Genomic DNA, 18,645 nt, shown 5'->3' with positions numbered 1-18,645 from the left:
CAGCGTTGGAAACTGAGGTATGAAAGCTGGGCTCTAAATGGCACCTTAAACCTTGGTTATGGCCCAACAATGGAATGTCTAGGCACTTTTTATAGCAAGAATTCAAAGCTGAAAATGAATGAACTGCAGCTAAAATCTTATGTTCATTTTTCACATGGTCTGGTCCTTCCCCTGCCCACCCCCCTGATATTCTTAAGAGGGTCTCTTCTCCAGTCCTTAAGAGAGTAGCCGGAAGTGGGAAGGCAGAAAAAGGTCCTCCTTTCCTTCCACTCTGCAGTTTTAATCTGTAATCTTAGGCGCAGTACTGTGTCCAGAGCTCAGAAACTGCTCACGCTATGAAATTCCTTGTCGCAAAATGCGCCTAGAACAATGGGAGTTTCAAACATTCTATATATGTTTGTATATATGGCAGCATTCCATAGCTAACTTAAAGCATCAGCCAAATGTTCTTTTTTAAATTTCCTAAGAATTTTGAAGAAACTTGATTTTCAGGCTTTTATGTGTGTCCATGAGGACTAGGAAGTTGTTGCACTCGATGGATTTCTGCTGCAAGGTCCTTCTTCTTTCTGGACTATTGGCTGAAAGGCATTGTGCCTTCCACTCATTTCAGTGGGCTTTTTATTTTTTATTGTTACAGTTACAGCTCACCACAAGGTTCTCTCCCTTCTCCTTTTATCCTCACAACACCCCTGTGAGGTAGTGACTGCCCCAGTGAGCTTTGTGAATGAGCGATGACTTGAGTCCTGGCCTCTCCGGTCCCCATCCAACACTACCCACTCCACCACATGGCTCTCTGCTGGAGAACTTTCCAGTGGATTGGGCCCCTCTGGTAATGCCCCTTCCCAAAACCAAGAGCAAGTGGTAATATTTTTTGATGTTTTCACAGGAACCATGTTTCTAAGGAGTGTCAGTCAAATTAAAAATGGCCCTTCCCCTATTTTAGTCCCACACATTTAACAATAACTGAATTTGTAATTTTTAAAGGTTGGAAGAAACAGGTGTCCTCACTTAGGTTATTAACCCTCCCCTCCCCACCTGGGCTGTTGGATATACGCAGCCATACCAGGCTCTGGCTGTGCTGAAATCAGCATGCGATAACGAGTTCTGTTGCTTGCAACTGTCCTGGTTTGCTTCACCCTAAATTATGCTCTTTAAAAAAGGCCTGAGGGGAGCTTCTCTCTCTTTCTCTCTTTCTCTCTCTCACACACACAAACGCACACATGCACACAACCTTAGCAATGGAGTTGCATTGGATGTGGGTACTGAATTTCTGCTACAGAGAGTCCTTAACCAGGTTTGATATCTCGGAGTGAACAAACCCCAAGCAACTTTATGCATAATAACCAAATTCTTAGAAGCCCTGTTAATTTTGACCAGTTCCTGCATAGCCAAGCATAAGCCTCCATGGTTTTTCTTTTGTCATTTAATTGAAGAGCATGGAAAAACCTTACCATTTCTCCCTGCCTGACTGATTTTTATTTATTTCAGTCTACTTTCCTTAAAGGCTGTTAGCAGTTAATAATTAAAAATGTAACACATCCAGAATTTTTAAAGGACAAGAAAGCAGCTGATGTTCTTGCTAAGAGACTGTGGAAATAATAATAATAATAATAATAATAATAATAATAATAATAATATCCTCTCTCTTTATGTCTTCACACTTTATTTTGGAACTTTCTAGAATAAAAAAGAAGCAAATGACATTCTTTTCCAAAAGAGCTAAGTTGGACTTTCTATGATACTGTACTCTCTCCATAGAAAGTTAATTGAACTAATTTGCTGTCTTAAACTTGGGGCAGGAAGGAGGAAAATATGCCTTACCTGAAATAAGATGTTACCAGGAAAGGTCTGTTCTACAGCAGCAGGAGAGCCATTTGCCCCTTAGCATTAGGCTTGGCAGAGGCGGGGAGGTTCAGACCTGAAAGCAGCTTGTGATGCCCCCAGAAGCAAACAAGAAACGTTATTGGGGAGAACGAACAGCAATTGGAAAAGACGTGGATAAGCTTGGGAAATTGGGGTGGGAGCCTCAGACGGGTGATGGGTTGGAGCCAATGCAAGGGGGAGAATGAGGCTGTAGAGAGGCACAAGGAAAGGAGGTATGGCGGCAGTGTGGTGTAGTGGTAAGAGTGTTGGGCTAGGACTGAGGAGATCCAGGTTCAAATCCCCACTCAGCCCTGAAACTCACTGGGAGACCTGCCATAGAATCATAGAGCTATAACACTGGAAAGGGACCCTGAGGGTCATCTAGTCCAACCCCTTGCAATGCAAGAATCTCAACTAAAGCATCCATGACAGATGACTAACCTTTCTCACAGGGTCATTGTAAGGACAAAATGGGGTGTGGGAGATTCATGCATATCGCTCAAGCAACTTGGAGCTTAAGCTGGCTTGTGAGGTCTACTTTGTTGTGGTTTGTACTAGGACTCTGAGGTCCATTTGGCAGAACCAGATGCAACACAATCATTTGGAGCAGGGCAAAAGAGAAGGGCGAGAGATGTACACTTAAAAGGAGGGATCAGGACAGGCCACCTCTGAGCATGTACTCGGTCCATAAAAAGCAAAGTAGCCATGTTGGCCTATAAGAAAACAAGTCCCAGATCCACACTGGGCAACACTTTACCAACGAAAAGGTCACCAAAGTGTATCAAGCTTCTGAGTTCTCCAGAACTCTCCATCAGGCAAGATGTTACACAAAGCAGGGGCGAGGGAAGCAAAGAAGAGCAAGAAGAAGAAGAAGAAGAAGCACAAAAGACTGGGGAGCCATGAGTTAAAACTTGTAGACACAGTTCCAAGATGGAGATTACAGGCTGAAGAAGCCCTTCTCAGGTAGATATCTAGAAGGATTCTGCTTACAAACCTACTCCATTCAGAAATTTGTTCTCAGTAGTACCAACGCTGAGCTCAGGGTTCATTCTCAGGAAACTTGATTTCTGGCTTTCTCCTGATGCTTCTTAGCTTCAGCTGCCCAAATGGATTAGGGACTGGTGATGATGGAATGCCTTTGTGTTGTTGCTAAACAATTGGGAAGTGGAAATCTGTGGCTATATGCAAATCATCCTGAGGTTCTACCTGCATAGATCCTGATCTGCCTTCCGCCCTTTGCTGCCTTTATAGGAAGGCGCCATATGAGCAAACATGAGGAAGACTACGAGGAGGAGGAGAAAGCGCTGGCCCTCAAGCCCACACAGACCAAAGCCGGTCCTGCCTGCATTTTCCTACACCTTCTCATCATGTAATAGTATAATAATAATAATAAAAATAATAATTACATTTAATAATAATTAATAGTAAAAAAAATGAATGACATGTCCCACCAGGAGGTAGACTTGCCCGTTCTTCCATAATTGGAAGGTCCCAAACAGCCACAATGAGATCAGCACCATACAGAGCATGTTCTGCTAGTTTAGTCTTAAGGTTTTTAAAAGGCAATATTCAAATAGGACCCAAAAATATAGTTGTTTTTTTTCCACCAGATTGCTGGCATGAAGGAGAAGCACATTTGGGAGTGTTACTCTTCATCTGGGGGTTTCCAGTTAGTTTCTTTCCACTTTTCCTCCGCAAGTGTTGGAAAGGTCAATCAATATAAGCTTTCCTAGGAAGGACACCCCAGTCTCATGCTATATCCTAAATATCTTCACAGAAGCTTATGAAAAGCTTGGTCTGTCACTCAGCATCCAAAAAACCAAAGCGCTGCACCAACAAGCACAAAATAACCCCTCTGCAGCACCACAAATCCAACTCAGTGGTGTAAAGTTGGAAAATGTTGATCACTTCTCCTACCTAGGCAGTTATCTTTCCACAAGGGCCAACACTGATGCCAAAATCCAGCATCACCTGAGCTCTGCAAGTTCAGCTTTCTCCCAATTGAAGTGCAAAGTGTTTGAGGACCGGGACATTCACAGGGAAACCAAAATGCTTGTTTACAAAGCTATTGTACTACCAACCTTACTGTATGCTTGTGAAACATGGACCACTTATAAACGCCATCTCCAACTCCTCGAAAGATTCCATCAACAGTGTCTCCGAAAAATTTTACACATCACTTGGGAAGACAGGTGAACTAATATCAGTGTACTGGAAGAAGCAAAGATCACCAGTGTTGAAGCAATGATTCTTCAACATCAACTTCGTTGGACTGGTCATGTTGTGCGGATGCCTGATTATCATAACTGTCAACGTTTCCCTTTTTTAAAGGGAAATTCCCTTATTCCGAATAGGATTCATCACAAGAAAAAGGAAAAGTTGACAGCTATGATGATTATCGTCTTCCAAAGCAACTACTCTATTCCGAACTTAAAAATGGAAAGCGTAATGCTGGTGGTCAACTGTCTCAAGGCAAATCTAAAAAAATGTAGTATAAACACCGACAACTGGGAAACACTGGCCTGTGAGCGCTCCAGTTGGAGAACAGCTTTTACCAAAGGTGTCATGGACTTTGAAGACACTCGAACTCAGAACACAAGGGAGAAACGTGCTAAGAGGAAGGCACACTTGGCAAATCCACACTATGATCAACTCCTGCCCAGGAACCAATGTCCCCACTGTGGAAGGACATGTGGATCCAGAATTGGCCTCCGCAGTCACTTACGGACTCACTGTTAAAACCATGTTTATGGAAGACAATCTTACTCAGCTACGAGTGATCGCCAAAGAAGAAGATATGAGCATATGAACTCTTAATGTATAAAAAAATCAAATCTGTGTCCAGTGTCTGAATTTCACATCCAATATAAATGCAAAATGAGTTGTCTTGCATGATTTTTCTTCTATTTTTAAAATTCTGCCATTTGTACTGTTTTGCATAGCAGGTTGCTAATCAGGGGAAGCGGCAGGGTGCTGTGCACTGGAGCAGGGTCCTCTGACTGCCAGGTATCTTACATAGCTGCTGCTCTCTCGGGGAATTGCTCATGGCCACAGCCCACAATGGTTAGCAGGTGGCCCAGTGATCCTGAATCTTTCATACCAGGCCCCAAATTCTCTGTTCCGTCCCTCTTTTTATAATTATATGTTTTACTTTGCTTACAGGGTGCATCTTAATTTTTCCCAGAGGCGCTTTATACATTTACAGTGGTACCTCGGGTTACATACGCTTCAGGTTACATATGCTTCAGGTTACAAACTCCACTAACCCAGAAATATTACCTCAGATTAAGAACTTTGCTTCAGGATGAGAACAGATATTGTGCAGCGACGGCGCAGCGGCAGCAGGAGGCCCCATTAGCTAAAGTGGTGCTTCAGCTTAAGAACAGTTTCAAGTTAAGAACAGACCTCCAGAACGAATTAAGTATGTAACCAGAGGTACCACTGTATACAGATTTGTGTTAGGGACTAGAAAGAGGCAGAGGTTAGTCTAGTTCCAGAGCCACAGCATTCTGTGTTCTGTTTGGCCTGTTGCCCCCCCCCCTTTATTTCTAATAAAGTTTCACCATGTGACCACTGAGGTGTGTGCAGTTGGCAACCTCCGTTTCAGAAGTCCCCATGTGCCCAGATCCCTTTGGGCTCCGCACTGCTGGAAGCCTGAGGCCAGGCTGGGTAAAGCCAGACCTTTGCCCTGCTCTGGGAGAGAAGCCGAGGCCTGGGGAGCTGGCTTTTCGCTCTGCCACTTGGCAAGGGATTGGCTGGAGGCATGAGGGCACTGGTCCAAGATCCCAGGATCTGAAGAACTAACCGTACATTCCCAGTTTATATTGGGATGTGAAAAGGTGCTAGAAGATGATATATTTTTTATGTATTATCCTTCCTTCCTCACATTTGTGAGATCAGCAGAGTGCCCTAGATAGGCTAGTTTTAGCCTTTTAGTCTAAGTAATGCAGGAAGCTTTAAGGCAGACCAGATTCTCCTGGTATTTCACCCCTTTCTCTCCCTTAAAACAATAATCACACAAACAGTCTTGTAAAAGGTTTTACTCCCTCAGAATACTTGTTGAAGAGTAACAGATACAGAAGCTTTGTTTAGGCAGGCTTAACATGGTAATTCAGTTACAAATACATACTTAAGTCTAGCTTAAAATTGATGTTCTCACATTGCTGGCATGGTGAAAAGAGGCAGGTGGGAGAATATCTATAGCTCTGCCCTCCCCATGTCGGCACAGTGGGAGCGTCTCTCACAGAGTTCTCTCTGGCAAGTTTACAGGAAAACTGAGTTTCAGCTCTGATCCTGTGCCTATCTAGCAAAACACGAATTGTTGGTTTGACTGCACTTTAAATATCCCCCCGTTTCCTTCCTTGCTTCTGGGGCTGTAGGTGACCAAAAAGGGTGGTGGTGGCAGCAGTTGCCAGAGAGCAACCCTGGCAGCCCTGCAGGGTTGTTGTGCGGCAGTTGAGCAAGGAAAAGGTGTGAGAGGCTCTCCTGGCAGCTCCCTTCCCAAGTTCTCTGAAGCGCTTGGCAACATCCCTGCCCACAGACTCTGCCTCCAGGCACTTTCCCCCAGCTGGGAGCAAACTACTCAGGGGAAAGAGACGGTGGGAGTGAGAGGGTTGCGCCTGCAGCCCCCTTTGGCCATCCAAACCACCTTCCTTGTCACCGAGTCATTTGGTGATCTAGTGCCTGAATCACTGTCTGCACAGAGTCCTGCACTGTTAGCAGAAATCCAAGGTGCTTAGATTATGCAAAGGCAAAACTAGGCATTATTTCACCCGGGTCAAAGACCCAGTTTGGCACACCCTCCCATGCACATTTGCGTGTGTGTGCGCGCACACACACACACAGGCTGGGAGCCTCAATGGCACCCCACCCTGGAGGCTTCACCCAGAGCAAAAATCCTGGCTAGCCCCCCTCCAGCTACAGCTCTGGCTTTTGCAACTTTATGCATGGCGTTTCCCTAAACTTATTTTAATTTATACCTTGCCTTTTCACAGGTGGGCACCTAAGGCAGCTAACAGTATGCATACCAGAAACGCAGCATAACTTGCAGCTATGAGAAGCCTGGAGAAAATGACCTGTGGATGGTCCACCCACTAACGGCTCTGCATTTTGTATTCTTCCTCAGAAGATTGCAGTGCTGGCTGCTGCTGGAAGCTGGGATTCTGAAGTGTAAGTGAAGCAGGGATATTCTGCATCGGCCAGCAGCCTTTTCTGTGCCTTACCGAAGGCTCTGCTTCCTCAGGTAACTTGCATTTCCGTTGTGCTTAAACTGCTGCGTTATCTGTGTGGGGGGTTTTTTGGGGGGGGGGAGGATTCCCCACAATTCTTGGAGATGTTACCATAGAGGACTTGCCTGATTTTCAATACTAGAAATGAGATGTGTCTGGAGAGCTTTCTTTTCTAGTGCATGATAAATATGTAGTTATTGGCTCCATAGGATCAAAAGTGCACTCTTCTCATTCACCCCAACCGCACATCTTTGCACGGAATGACATTTTTGTAGTACAGGCACGACCATTTTGCATGGGGATGGAGTGTGCATAAGCTTGCCCTGTTACACCCTGCCCCCGTTACTCCCCCATTCACCCCACTTCTGGGTCCAAAAGGACCCACATGTCGGGGGTCACACATCAACTGGATACACCTAAACAGATTGCCGACTGCATTTGCTTGCTGGATAAGTGCTAGAATTTGCAGTGTTGCTTGTGCTGTTTTATTGCTCCTATTGCCCATAGTACCACTGGCAAAGTGCAACACTTTTTCTCTTATCCCCGGTCCCTTCATCTCCAATGCCACCACCATTTTAATACAAGCAACAACCATTGTACATGTGTTGAATATGTGTGCAGCTGTGCGCATGTGCATTGCCCCGAACCCAGACGTGACTAGAAAAATGTCAAAAACAGCCCTAAAAAGAACACTGAAAGGGCAAAAATGTTGCAAAAACAGCACCTGTGTTTACAACAAGTCCCACGAGCCTTACAAAGTGCAGTCCCTGGAGCCATCAGCCACTGAGGCCTGTGGAGAGTTGGAGTTTGAGCAAGGAGGTTTGGAGAGAGTCTGTCAAGTGCTGCTGGTTTTTAAAAGAGGTTTTCAAGGCTTTCCAGAGGTTTAGAGGGTGTTTGCAGGCTCTTTCAAGGATCTTCTCAATATGCACTATTTCACTTAGACGTGTGGCGTAAAATGGTTGTTGCCTGCATTTTAAAAGTTGGTGGCTTCCCACTGTGTCTCTCCAGTGGAGGTGGGGGCACTTGGAGGAGGGTGGAATATGCTTGGCAAGCCATCAGTAAGGTTGTTTTCTATCCTTCAACAATCCCTGGTCAGCTATGTACTTCCCCTTTAAATTCCCTGTGCCTTAATGTGTACATGACAACACAGCAGCCCTGCAATGTCCCAGCATAATCCCCTCCCATTCTAACAGGCAGTCTTTTCTTTGGGGCTGGTGCCTGCTCTCAGGCCTGGTTCTTAGGAAGGTAAATCATTAATGATTTGGGATAGAGACAAGGCAGCGTGATTGAGGGAAGCCATTTCCACCCCACCCCCACCTCCTGCCTTTCCGTGGGCGCGGCCGTCGCCTGCCCTTCCCGCCTTGCCCCCGGGCCAGACCTCGCAACTCCCAGAGACTTGTGTTGGAGAGGGAAGGTGGCGCACCTAAGCTAGTATTAAAGTGAAAGTTGAAGTGTGATATCTATTTAATTAAGAAGAAGAACACTGTTACTTGAATACCTGCCTTGTTGCTCTGACAGTAATGCTACATTGTTTAGTAAGTGGAAGCACACCTTAATTGTTATATGGATGTTTCATTAAATGTAAGGATCTCATTACCACTGTACTGTGTATTCTACCAAAGCAAGTTGAAAAGATCAAAGCAATGAGTTATGAAAGCTGAGACTTTAACAGAAGCCGTGTTGGCCACGGTTTCTTGGCAGGGCCTGCCAATTGCTCCTTCTTGCTCCTTCTTCCCTTACAGCTGGCCAAGGCCTGGCCTACCAGCCAAATGTGGCCCCCCAACCACACATGGAGGTCAGGGGCTTGACCATCCTTTGTTTTTATTTTTGCAGTTGCTGACAGGTAGCCAAATAAGAGGCTCCTCAACACCCTTATTGGAAGTCTATACATGGCCACTGGGCTACACTATGTAGGCCTGATCAAGTCTACATCAGTTTACCGTCTGCCTGCAGCTGTTTGCATTCCCATTTAATTTGCGTAGTTCACCTGACATTATTCTCAAACAACACTGGTCTTGATACTTTCCCCTTCTAAAGTTGGGTTTACTTGACACAGGGCTAATCTGATAAATTAGGGGAAATTGGGCTCCAAACAGCTCTACGCATTGTCAGAGATTATTTGTTTTAGCATCATAGAATTGTAGAGTCAGAAAGGACTACGAGGGTCATCTAGTCCAAGCCCTGCAATGCAGTGCCCAACATGAGGCTCATAACCCACAACCCTGAGATTCAGAGTGTCCTGCTCTACAGACTGAGCCAGCTCAGGGATGAGCAGATTGATTGTCTTTTCTGCTGCTCCCATAACTGCTGTTCCTTCTGTGCTTTCCCCCCATCTGGGCTCGTAACTCTTTTTGGGGCACTCCTGAAAATGGGAATGTTTCCTTTTATTTTAAATCCCCAGATTAACACAAACACAAAACTGTACAACCAAACTTACATAAAATTTCCATGGTGAATATATTGAACAGCCGTGTGTGCTGAGAACTTACAATCAGAAATGGGGAGGCCTGGGGAAAAACTGGAAAAATTGAAAAACAACAACAGTTCCCCCCTCCCCCGTTTTTGTTTTTTTCAAATAAGGAAAAATGGCTTTGGGGAAAAATGGGGGGGAAACCTGGATTCCCCCCCCCCCACACACATTTTTCCAGTTTTTCCCAGGGCTTCCCATATCTACTTACAATAGCTTTCATTTGTTTTTCATACTTCCAATTTGTGCAAAATCAGAAAATAGCACAAACAAATTTGCAATTGCCTGACTGCAGCATTGCACACATGTCTGGTTGGTATTTGGTTGTCACAACGGTTTTGTGCTGTAATTTCCCCAATGTTTTCATAGGTCATACCATGTGATTAAATTTGGAATGGTGTCCTGGCATACAGTTCTTTACTGCCACTTTAATGGGGAAACAGAAGCAAGTCCATGCGTAAAGGATGGTGACATGTCCAGTGGCCTCTCCTGTTGTGTGGCACCATGCCCACTAGTGCAAATGAAATTTAGTGCAACATGGCAGCATGTTGATAAAAAAAACAAAACACCACAGTTCCATAATGCAACAGGCAAAAGGAATGTTAGCAACCAGGACACTTTTTTTCTATCTCCCTTAGTAAAAAGCTGAAGCAGGAGGGGGGAATCTGCAGCCCTCCGGATGTTGCTGGACTACAACTCCTATCATCCCTGGCCATTGGCCATGCTGGCTTGGGCTGGTGGGGGTTAGAATCCAGCAATACCTGGAGGGCTTTTGTCTCTGGGCTAAAGACTTGTGCATTCATTTTAGAAGGGAGGAAGAAAAAGAAAAAAGAAAGGAAAGCTGCTCTCTTGCAGTCAACTCACACCCACGCACACCCTGCAGGCCATGACCCTGTAAATGGAAGGCTAAGACTTTGAAGACTAGCACTTCTGATGCACATGCCTCTCTAACAGGGTAAGGCTATATTTTGCCTTGCATTCCCAACACCACACTCCTTGTTCTTTGTTCTAAGCTCCTAACCCTGTTAATTTTATGTGTTTTCATCAACCCCAGGCTTCTGCAAGTTGACCCCTCACCCCTCTCTTCTGAACGAACACATTCTCACTGTGATCTTGCCTTGATGCCTTCTAATACAGACGTCCGTGAGTGGGCACAAGTGTAACCTGTTGTTGGAAAGCCATGGGGAACACCTTCGATTCCTACTTCAACAAGCACAAGATTGTGGAGCACTACAACTACACCAAGGATAGGCTGGAGAAAGATGATGACCCTTCACTCTCAAGCGGCTCTGTTGCTATCATTGTGCTTTGCTGCTTTATAATCCTGGAGAACCTGCTGGTGCTCATGTCCGTCTGGAGGAACAAGAAGTTCCACTCGGCCATGTTCATCTTCATCGGCAACCTAGCCTTTTCAGACCTACTGGCTGGCTCAGCCTTCATAGCCAACGTTGTCCTCTCGGGCCCAGCCACTTTCCACCTTACCCCGCTGCTGTGGTTCGTGCGAGAGGGCACAGCCTTTGCTACTTTGGCAGCCTCCGTCTTCAGCCTGCTGGCCATTGCCATAGAGCGGCATGTGGCCATCACAAAGGTGAAGGTCTACAGTAGCGACAAGAACTGCCGTATGGTGCTTCTGATTGGCGCTTGCTGGGTGATTTCGGCAGCCATTGGGGGGCTGCCCATCCTTGGCTGGAACTGCATACATGACCTTGACAAGTGCTCCACTGTCCTACCGTTTTACTCCAAACACTACGTTGTCTTTGTGGTCACCATCTTCACCGCCATTCTCTTCTCCATTGTGGTCCTCTACGTCCGGATCTATCGCATCGTCCGCTCCAGCCATGCTGAGATGGCTGGCTCCCAGACTATAGCCTTGCTCAGGACAGTCACTTTTGTCCTGGGGGCCTTCATCATCTGCTGGCTCCCTGCCTTCATCATCCTCTCAATAGATGCTTCATGTGCCAGGAAGTCTTGCCCCATCCTTTTCCAGTCGAAATATTTCTTTGCCTTTGCTACCCTCAATTCAGCCATCAACCCTCTCATCTACACCCTCCGCAGCAAGGACATGAGGAAGGAGTTCCTGCGAGTCCTCTGCTGCTGGGGTATGATGGGGCAGGGAAAGCCGTCAGAGCGCTGCATGATTCCCCTCCGCAGTTCCAGTTCCTTGGAACGCTGCACCCAAAAGCAGGACAATCCTACTGCGCCTTTCATGAAGAAGGAACATTCCACTTTTGTGTGAAAAAACACAAGGAAGGGAACTATGGGGTGGATGATGAAAGAAAGGGGAGTGGGTTGGACCTAAGTGAGCGGTACAAAGGTGATGTGGTACATGGGATGCTAACCTCCTCGTGGCCAAATCAACCTGCCTTTGACATAGCTGGAGGTGTCCGTTTGTTCACTAGACCTGCACAGTATTAGAACGTTCTGTTAGTGTGTGTGTGTGTGTGTGTGTGTGTGTGTGAGAGAGAGAGAGAGAGAGAGAGAGAGAGAGAGAGAGACTGAATGACTTGAAGTGAGTGAGCAGCCTGCTCAGATGCTGACACTTTGCTTTGGTACAGTTCTGCGCCTTTACTCTAAAAGGTGCCCTGCCTGTTTTGTACGCCCAGAGTTCCTTCTGTCCTGCACCTCAGAGCATGCTTTCATGCCTTCCCTCCTTCCCAAAGCATTCACTCCTTTCCAAGGAAGTAGCAACCAGTCACTCAAATCTGCTTGGTTCTCTTTGCCTTGGTCCTAATGTGGCCATAGAGCAGCCAAGGAGCTTCCTTGAGTGACTGGAAGTGAAAACAGATGCAAAACATTTTTGGAACAACAAGGGCACTTTGATAGTTCTGTTGCTGCCTGCAGTGCAAATGTGTGTGTGTGTCTCCTGCTCTGGGCTCTGCTCAAACTGGTTTTGCAGGTTTTCTGTGCATTTCAAGTTGAGCCAGGAAAAGGCCAATTCTTCCCGTCATGGAATCACAGAATCATAGAACTGTAGCATTGAAAGGGACCCCAAAGGTCATTTAAGCAAATCCAGAGATGCTTGTGTGGCTGGCATGAGTGCATGTTGGCTAGAGTTTGTTTTTTCAGTAAAGCCAATCTATGTGCTCTCTCCATCACTGATGATCACTTTGGCAACTGTTCTAAAGGTATCTGGTTACCGCACCGCCACCCCCCTTGGTGAGGTGAAGGATGTGCATAAATGCATATAGAGCTCTTGGGTGGGGGGGAGTCGTATGAAACTGTCCTGCCCTATGCTCACACTTAACATGTGTGTGTGTGTGTGTGTGTGTGTGTGTACACACACAAACACACACACACACACACACACACACACCAATATATATTATTTTTAGCATGGCTTATTAAACAGTGCATTCAGTCTCTCCCATTCTTAAAGTGTTTTTTTGCAAAGAAGTAGCAAGAAATCATTGCAGCATTGCCTTGCTGACTTAAGATTGAGGAGAGAGTCACAGGGGCAGTTAGTTATAAGGGAGGAATCGTGCTGGAAATAAATACAGTGACCCTGAGAGCCACTTCCAGGCAGGAGCAGGAGCAGGAGCAGGAGCAGGAGTGGTCTGGTTCCAAATAAGGCAGTTTCCTGTGTCCAGCTGGATGGGAGGTGCATCAACAGTCCCCTTGGTTGTTGGCAGAGATGGGGGGCCGGGACAGGGGGCTGAGCAAAAGCTAGAGAACTGGGTGTTTCAAATTTTGTACCTTGTTTGAAGGGCAACCCATGCCAACATGTGGATAAGTGCCGGTCTTTTGATGGCTCAGGTTCTGTATTTAAAATGCAGAGCAGTTTCCCACTGGATTGTATCCCATGACAATTAGCAGGAGAGGCTGCCACCTGGATTTCCCTCTCCCGGCCCTTAAATGTCTTGTGTTGAGCTGGAACAGGGGTCAGCAACCTTTTTCAGCCGTGGGCCGGTCCACCATCCCTCAGAACATGTGGTGGGCTGGACTGTATTTTGAAAAGAAAAATGATCGAATTCCTGTGCCCCACAAATAACCCAGAGATGCGTTTTAAATAAAAGCACACATTCTACTCATGTAAAAAACGCTGATTCCCGGACCGTCCACGGGCTGGATTGAGAAGGTTATTGGGCTGCATCCGGCCCCCAGGCCTTAGGTTGCCTACCCCTGAGCTGGAACAAGCCCATCACCAGCTGAGCTCCCAGCCCCCATCCTCAGCACACCCTGGGTGAACTGGAGGGCGACTCAGAAGAATTTAAAACATACTGCAGCCTAGGGAGACAGGCGTACGGGGTGTGCCAAGGCAGCATTGAGGGGAAAGTTGCTTCTATGATTATTAGTAACAGTGTGGTGCATGTCTACTCAGAAGTAAGTCCTGCTGAGTTCAGTTTAAATTACTCCCAGGGAAGTGTGTGTAGGATTGATGGCTGGTTAGACAGACTTGGCTTCATCCTGTTTAGTCATCAGAATCAAGAGCCCTCTTTCCTCCAGCACTGTGTGTGTGTGTGTGTGTGTGTGTGTGTGTGTGTGTGTGTGTGTGTTGGAAGGCTAGATTTGCACACACATGCAGCCACCCTCAGGATGCATCCCCAACCTGTAATACCAGTCGACAACAGGAGGCCCTGGACTTCCAGCCCCTCTGCAAAAGTTCTTCTGTAGTGTGGGAACAAACGTGTGGGTTTGGGGGAGGTGGGTTTGTGAGGCTGGGGGCATTGCTAAGGAAGAGGTGAAAAGAAGAGAGGTGTGCGAGGGCTATTCCTTGAAGGAAAGAGCCAGGTGTGGGTGGGTATCCTGCCTACAGCTGCTGCAGGTAGAAACGTGATTCACCCGGTATGATGTGCGGGGACATGCCATTGAGAATGAGGAGGGTGTTTTTATGAATGGAAATGAGATGCAGGCGTGGGAACCATGTCCCTCCTCAAGCATGGGTGATGCAGCCCAGAGGCTGGAGGGGGTGGGAGATTGCTTTAAATAACGCACCCTCCTCTTCGCTGCCTTCACCTCCTCAGAACAACATTTTGTAGGAATAAAATAAGCCTGTGTGGTACTCTTTTTAAAAATCCTTTTCCTGGCTAAAAAGCAAGCAAAACTTTAAAGAGTGTTGCTTCTTGGTTTAACATGGCTGCTGGTTCTAAACAAGAACCCATAGAAATGTAAGACTTGCTTATGAGTGGGGAACTGCAGTGTAAGGGTCTGTTAATGGGCAGTTATGCACCCTGTCAAATGTTGCGTATAAAGACCTTGATGCACAAACCAGGACATATCTGAGTCAGGTCTATTTCATCAGAATATGTGAATTGGGATTTCTTTAGTTGGATAGTAGCTAGCCAGCTAAGTCATCCACCTCAAACAGAGCCCTTAGGATATTTTTACCCTGGCCCTTCTGCAGCTATAAATTTAAGCACTGAAAGGTACAGATACCAGGCACATGGCAAAGTATGCAGAAGATGGGTGAAATTGCAAATATGTGCATGTATATAGTGAGCCAGTGCACAGCAAGTTGAACTGAATAGGACTTACTCCCAGACAAGTGTATGTAGGTTTGACGTTTAAAGCTGTAGAGCCTGTGAAGCATATGTGTGCATGCTCTTCTTCTTGTAGCAATGAAGTATTGCATGTGTGTGCGCACACAACCTCTGTGTGCAAGTGCCAGTAGTTGTGGATGTGTGAAGTTGCCTGGCTGCAAGGTATTTCTTGAGTTATAATTTTGTAATCTGCATTGACACAGGTCTGTGGCCTGTGTCCATGCAATCCAAGCCAGTGACGTGTGCATTTAGGCTGGTGCCTGTGCTTGTTTGTGCATATGAACATTTTCGTTTTGTGTGAATGGACCTGGAGTGCTGCTCTCCTCCAGCAATAGCATGGTACCACTGTAACACTTATGTGCACGTTCTGTGATGCCATGCAGAACCTCACTGGCTCCCTGTTCCCTGTGTCTGGTTTTCTTGTACTTGCTTATATCTCTCGCTTCTCTTGAGCCCTTGGCCGCTTTCAAGAGGAGACTGCTCCATGGTGCTTAAGTGTATTCTTCTGCCTCTGGAGAGTGAGGGCCATCCCACCCTTGCTTTAAGCACTTATTCCAAGCTACTGCAAGCAAATGAAGGGGGTGCACCCAGGGAAAAGAGAGCAGAACATTTTTATCTCTCCCCCCCCCCCACCAAGAGTTTTGGCTTGCAATGTTTCGTAGGATTATTGCCTCTGCTGTGAGCTTCTTCCCACTGTTCAGAGGTTTTGCAGGATTTTGTAGAACTTCAAAAACCTTCCAGTAGCGCCTTAGAGACCAACTAAGTTTGTCATTGGTATGAGCTTTTGTGTGCATGCACACTTCTTCAGATACACATACCAATGACAAACTTAGTTGGTCCCTAAGGTGCTACTGGAAGAAATTTTTTTATTTTGTTTCGACTTCGGCAGACCAACTTCAAAAACCTTGTTTAATTGGAGACAACACTGGGGCAAAAGAACGGCATGTTGTTTGTGTACAACACGCACACACAAAATGGCTCTACCTGAACCCTTTCATTTCTCCTAAGAACTATTGTTTGTCCTCACTTCTGGAAACAGCCAATCCACTCCCTGCTCCCACATCCAAATGCATCAAGCCCCTGCTTGATGGCCACCCCTCTCCGTTCCCCCATGTCCATCACTTCATAGCACTGCTGTGAGTAGTGACAATTTCAGGACAGGCTGTAGCTGGGAATTTTAGCACTGGGTGAGGCCTTGGAGATCTTTCAATAGAATTTTCAGCACCCTCACTAAATTGCAATTGCAAGGTTTCTGTGGAGGAATAAATGACCTTAAAAATATACGAAGCTGGCAATACATTTTGTAGTACAAAGTGAATTTAGTGTTGGAAAGCACTGGGTCAGTCACTGGAAGAATTCTAGAGGCAGAAGCGGACTGTTGCACTCGCTCTCTCTCTCTCTCTCTCTTTCTCTCTTGCACACACCAAAGGGTACAGTCTTGACTATTCAATCCTACTATCCTTTCCCTAATAGAATCTTGCCTGTGGAAACACTAACGGGGTGGGGTGGGGTGTTTTTTAAACATAATTCTCCCTTTTAATGGAGATCTGTATGTATTAAAATACTTGCTTCTACAGTTGTCCTTTGTGCATTTTTCCCTTGCCCATGTTATCTGAGGATGTGCACATTTGCAAAAACACTTAAGGGTTGACCCTCTTTGGTTTTTTACCCTGGGAAAAATATAATCATTAGGAGTCTCTGCTCTAAATAGAATCATAAAAGCTTCCAGGTTCTGACCACCTCTTCCCTGTCCCAGACCTCCCAAGGCTTATGCAAGAAGGCACAATGATTTTTTCACATAGTATGTTTAAAATGCATCTTTTTGGCATTTCCACTATGGGAATGTTAATGTGAGACAGATTACAGAAGCTATTCAATGTAAATTTTGCATTTGTATATGAAAGAAGTGGTTCAGCTTAGTAGCTAAGAGTGTACTTTGAAGGAAGAGTATACGTAAATAAAGGATGGAGAACGTGTAACTCTTCCCATAATCCCCATGGCTTTCCTTGCATGGCTAGGGCTGATGGGATTTGGAGGTCTGCAGGATCAGAAGAGCCACAGGTTTCTCCTTCCTACTGTAGGAGCCACTGATATCCCTCATGCTCAGTCTACCCTTTGGACTCTTCACTGACTAGGATCCGTCGAATCCATAATGCATGAGATCTCTTCCCTTATGTACATCTTACCTGCTTTTTCTTATAGGAGTTGTCACAATTAGTGAATAGTCCCATGGACGGCTCCTTAAGAGGGGTAAGTCCAGGCATTTGGCAGGGCCCCAACATTGGGCCTCCCACTCCTAAGAATGCCTCGATTTCCACATTGCAAAGAGTACCCAAGTGGGCAGATAAGGGAATTTGCAGCTCTCTCATCTTAAGGGTGTGCTGACTATGGCTGATGGCAGTTGTAGTCCAACAAAACATCTGGACAGCACCAGGTTGGGAAAGGTTGACCTGGTGGTGAAAAGGCTGTTTTCTTTGAATCTCCAGCTCACGGTTGTCCCACTTTCTGGGACTCCAGGCTTTATTTCCAAGCATTTCATCTAACACTAGGTTGTGGATGGAATGGGACCATAGTCCAAATTATGAGGCTTTCCCCAGCCTTGCTGGAGCAAATCTTACTGCTGCTTTTCCTCCAATCCATTCTAGCAAAGAGGAAAGGGCACTGTGTATTTCTTTGTTCCAGCCCCTGGCCTCCTGGATTCCCTCCAATCCTTCTGTGGGGTAGGGAAGGGAAGGAAATATTCATGTATCAATTTGCAGCTGAAATACAGCAGTAGCTGGGAGACACACACACACCACTTTGGCCCTGTGCACGCACACACACATTGTCTGATAGGCTATGGGAGCCAAGCCCTTTCACATCGAGGGGGACAGAATGATTGTACAAGATTGGTATTTTTTTACTGTTAAAAAGCCTCCTGCCTACCCCCATCTCCTAGAGGGATCCAGGCAAGAATCCTGCTGAGAACAGCACTTTTCTTTGCTCCCAAAGGCTTAGCCCAGCCACTCCTATTTAACTTTGGGGATGATGGTGCAGTAGTGTTGAAAGGAAAGCCATGCTCCTTTGGGTGTAAAGTAACAACACAACTGACGTAAACAAGCCCTTTTCCTGACTCTCACATCCACAGAATCCTTCAGAGCTGTTCTTTCTTCCACCCCACCATCAAGGATGGTGACTAGTGACCCAAGGGCTGAGTCTGGACCCTAAAGCTATTGTTTTTTAGCCCATAATACAGGTATTGGGGATCTGTGGCTCTTCAGATGTTGTTAGGCTCCAACTCCCACCATCCCTAGCCAACAGGGCCAATGATCAGGGGTGATGGGAGTTGTTAACCAACATCTGGAGGGCCACAGTTTCCCCCACCCGGCCTTAACCCAGCCAAATTTGAATCAAAGTGCTGATAAAGAGGCAAATGTGTTTTGTGTTTTAAAGAAGAGAGCAAGAGAGAATTCAATATTTTAGGTGCCAAGCAAAAATGTTCTTTTTTAACCAGGCCTTTGGTTGATTTGATTGACATCCTATGCCCTTTTAAAATGTGGGGTTTTTTTGGGGGGGGGGTTATTGGGTTGTTGTTTTTATTTTGATTATATATTTTGTGGTTTTATATTTT

At 46.0% G+C, this 18,645-nt stretch overlaps 1 protein-coding gene across 2 annotated transcripts in view; it reads left to right on the top strand.

Moving 5' to 3' along the window:
• Positions 1–16,614, top strand: part of S1PR2 (sphingosine-1-phosphate receptor 2) — a 49,705-nt gene extending 33,091 nt beyond the window's left edge. Inside the window, exons 2-3 of one of the 2 annotated variants that reach the window (XM_083592272.1) lie at positions 6,989–7,105; positions 10,613–16,614. In XM_083592272.1, coding sequence (XP_083448398.1) covers positions 10,739–11,794 — 1,056 coding nt within the window. In that variant the 5' untranslated portion in view covers positions 6,989–7,105; positions 10,613–10,738 and the 3' untranslated portion in view covers positions 11,795–16,614. Of the gene's footprint in view, positions 1–6,857; positions 7,106–10,612 lie in introns of both variants that reach the window. The other variant, XM_083592271.1, reaches the window with a different exon arrangement.
• The last annotated feature ends 2,031 nt before the right edge of the window (positions 16,615–18,645 follow it).

Source organism: Podarcis filfolensis (assembly GCF_964270895.1).
Source record: "Podarcis filfolensis genome assembly, chromosome: 17".
In the NCBI taxonomy this organism is placed as follows: Eukaryota; Metazoa; Chordata; class Lepidosauria; order Squamata; family Lacertidae; genus Podarcis; species Podarcis filfolensis.
The sequence above is the reverse complement of the archived record's forward strand: the minus strand, read 5'-3'. Positions and strand labels throughout refer to the sequence as shown.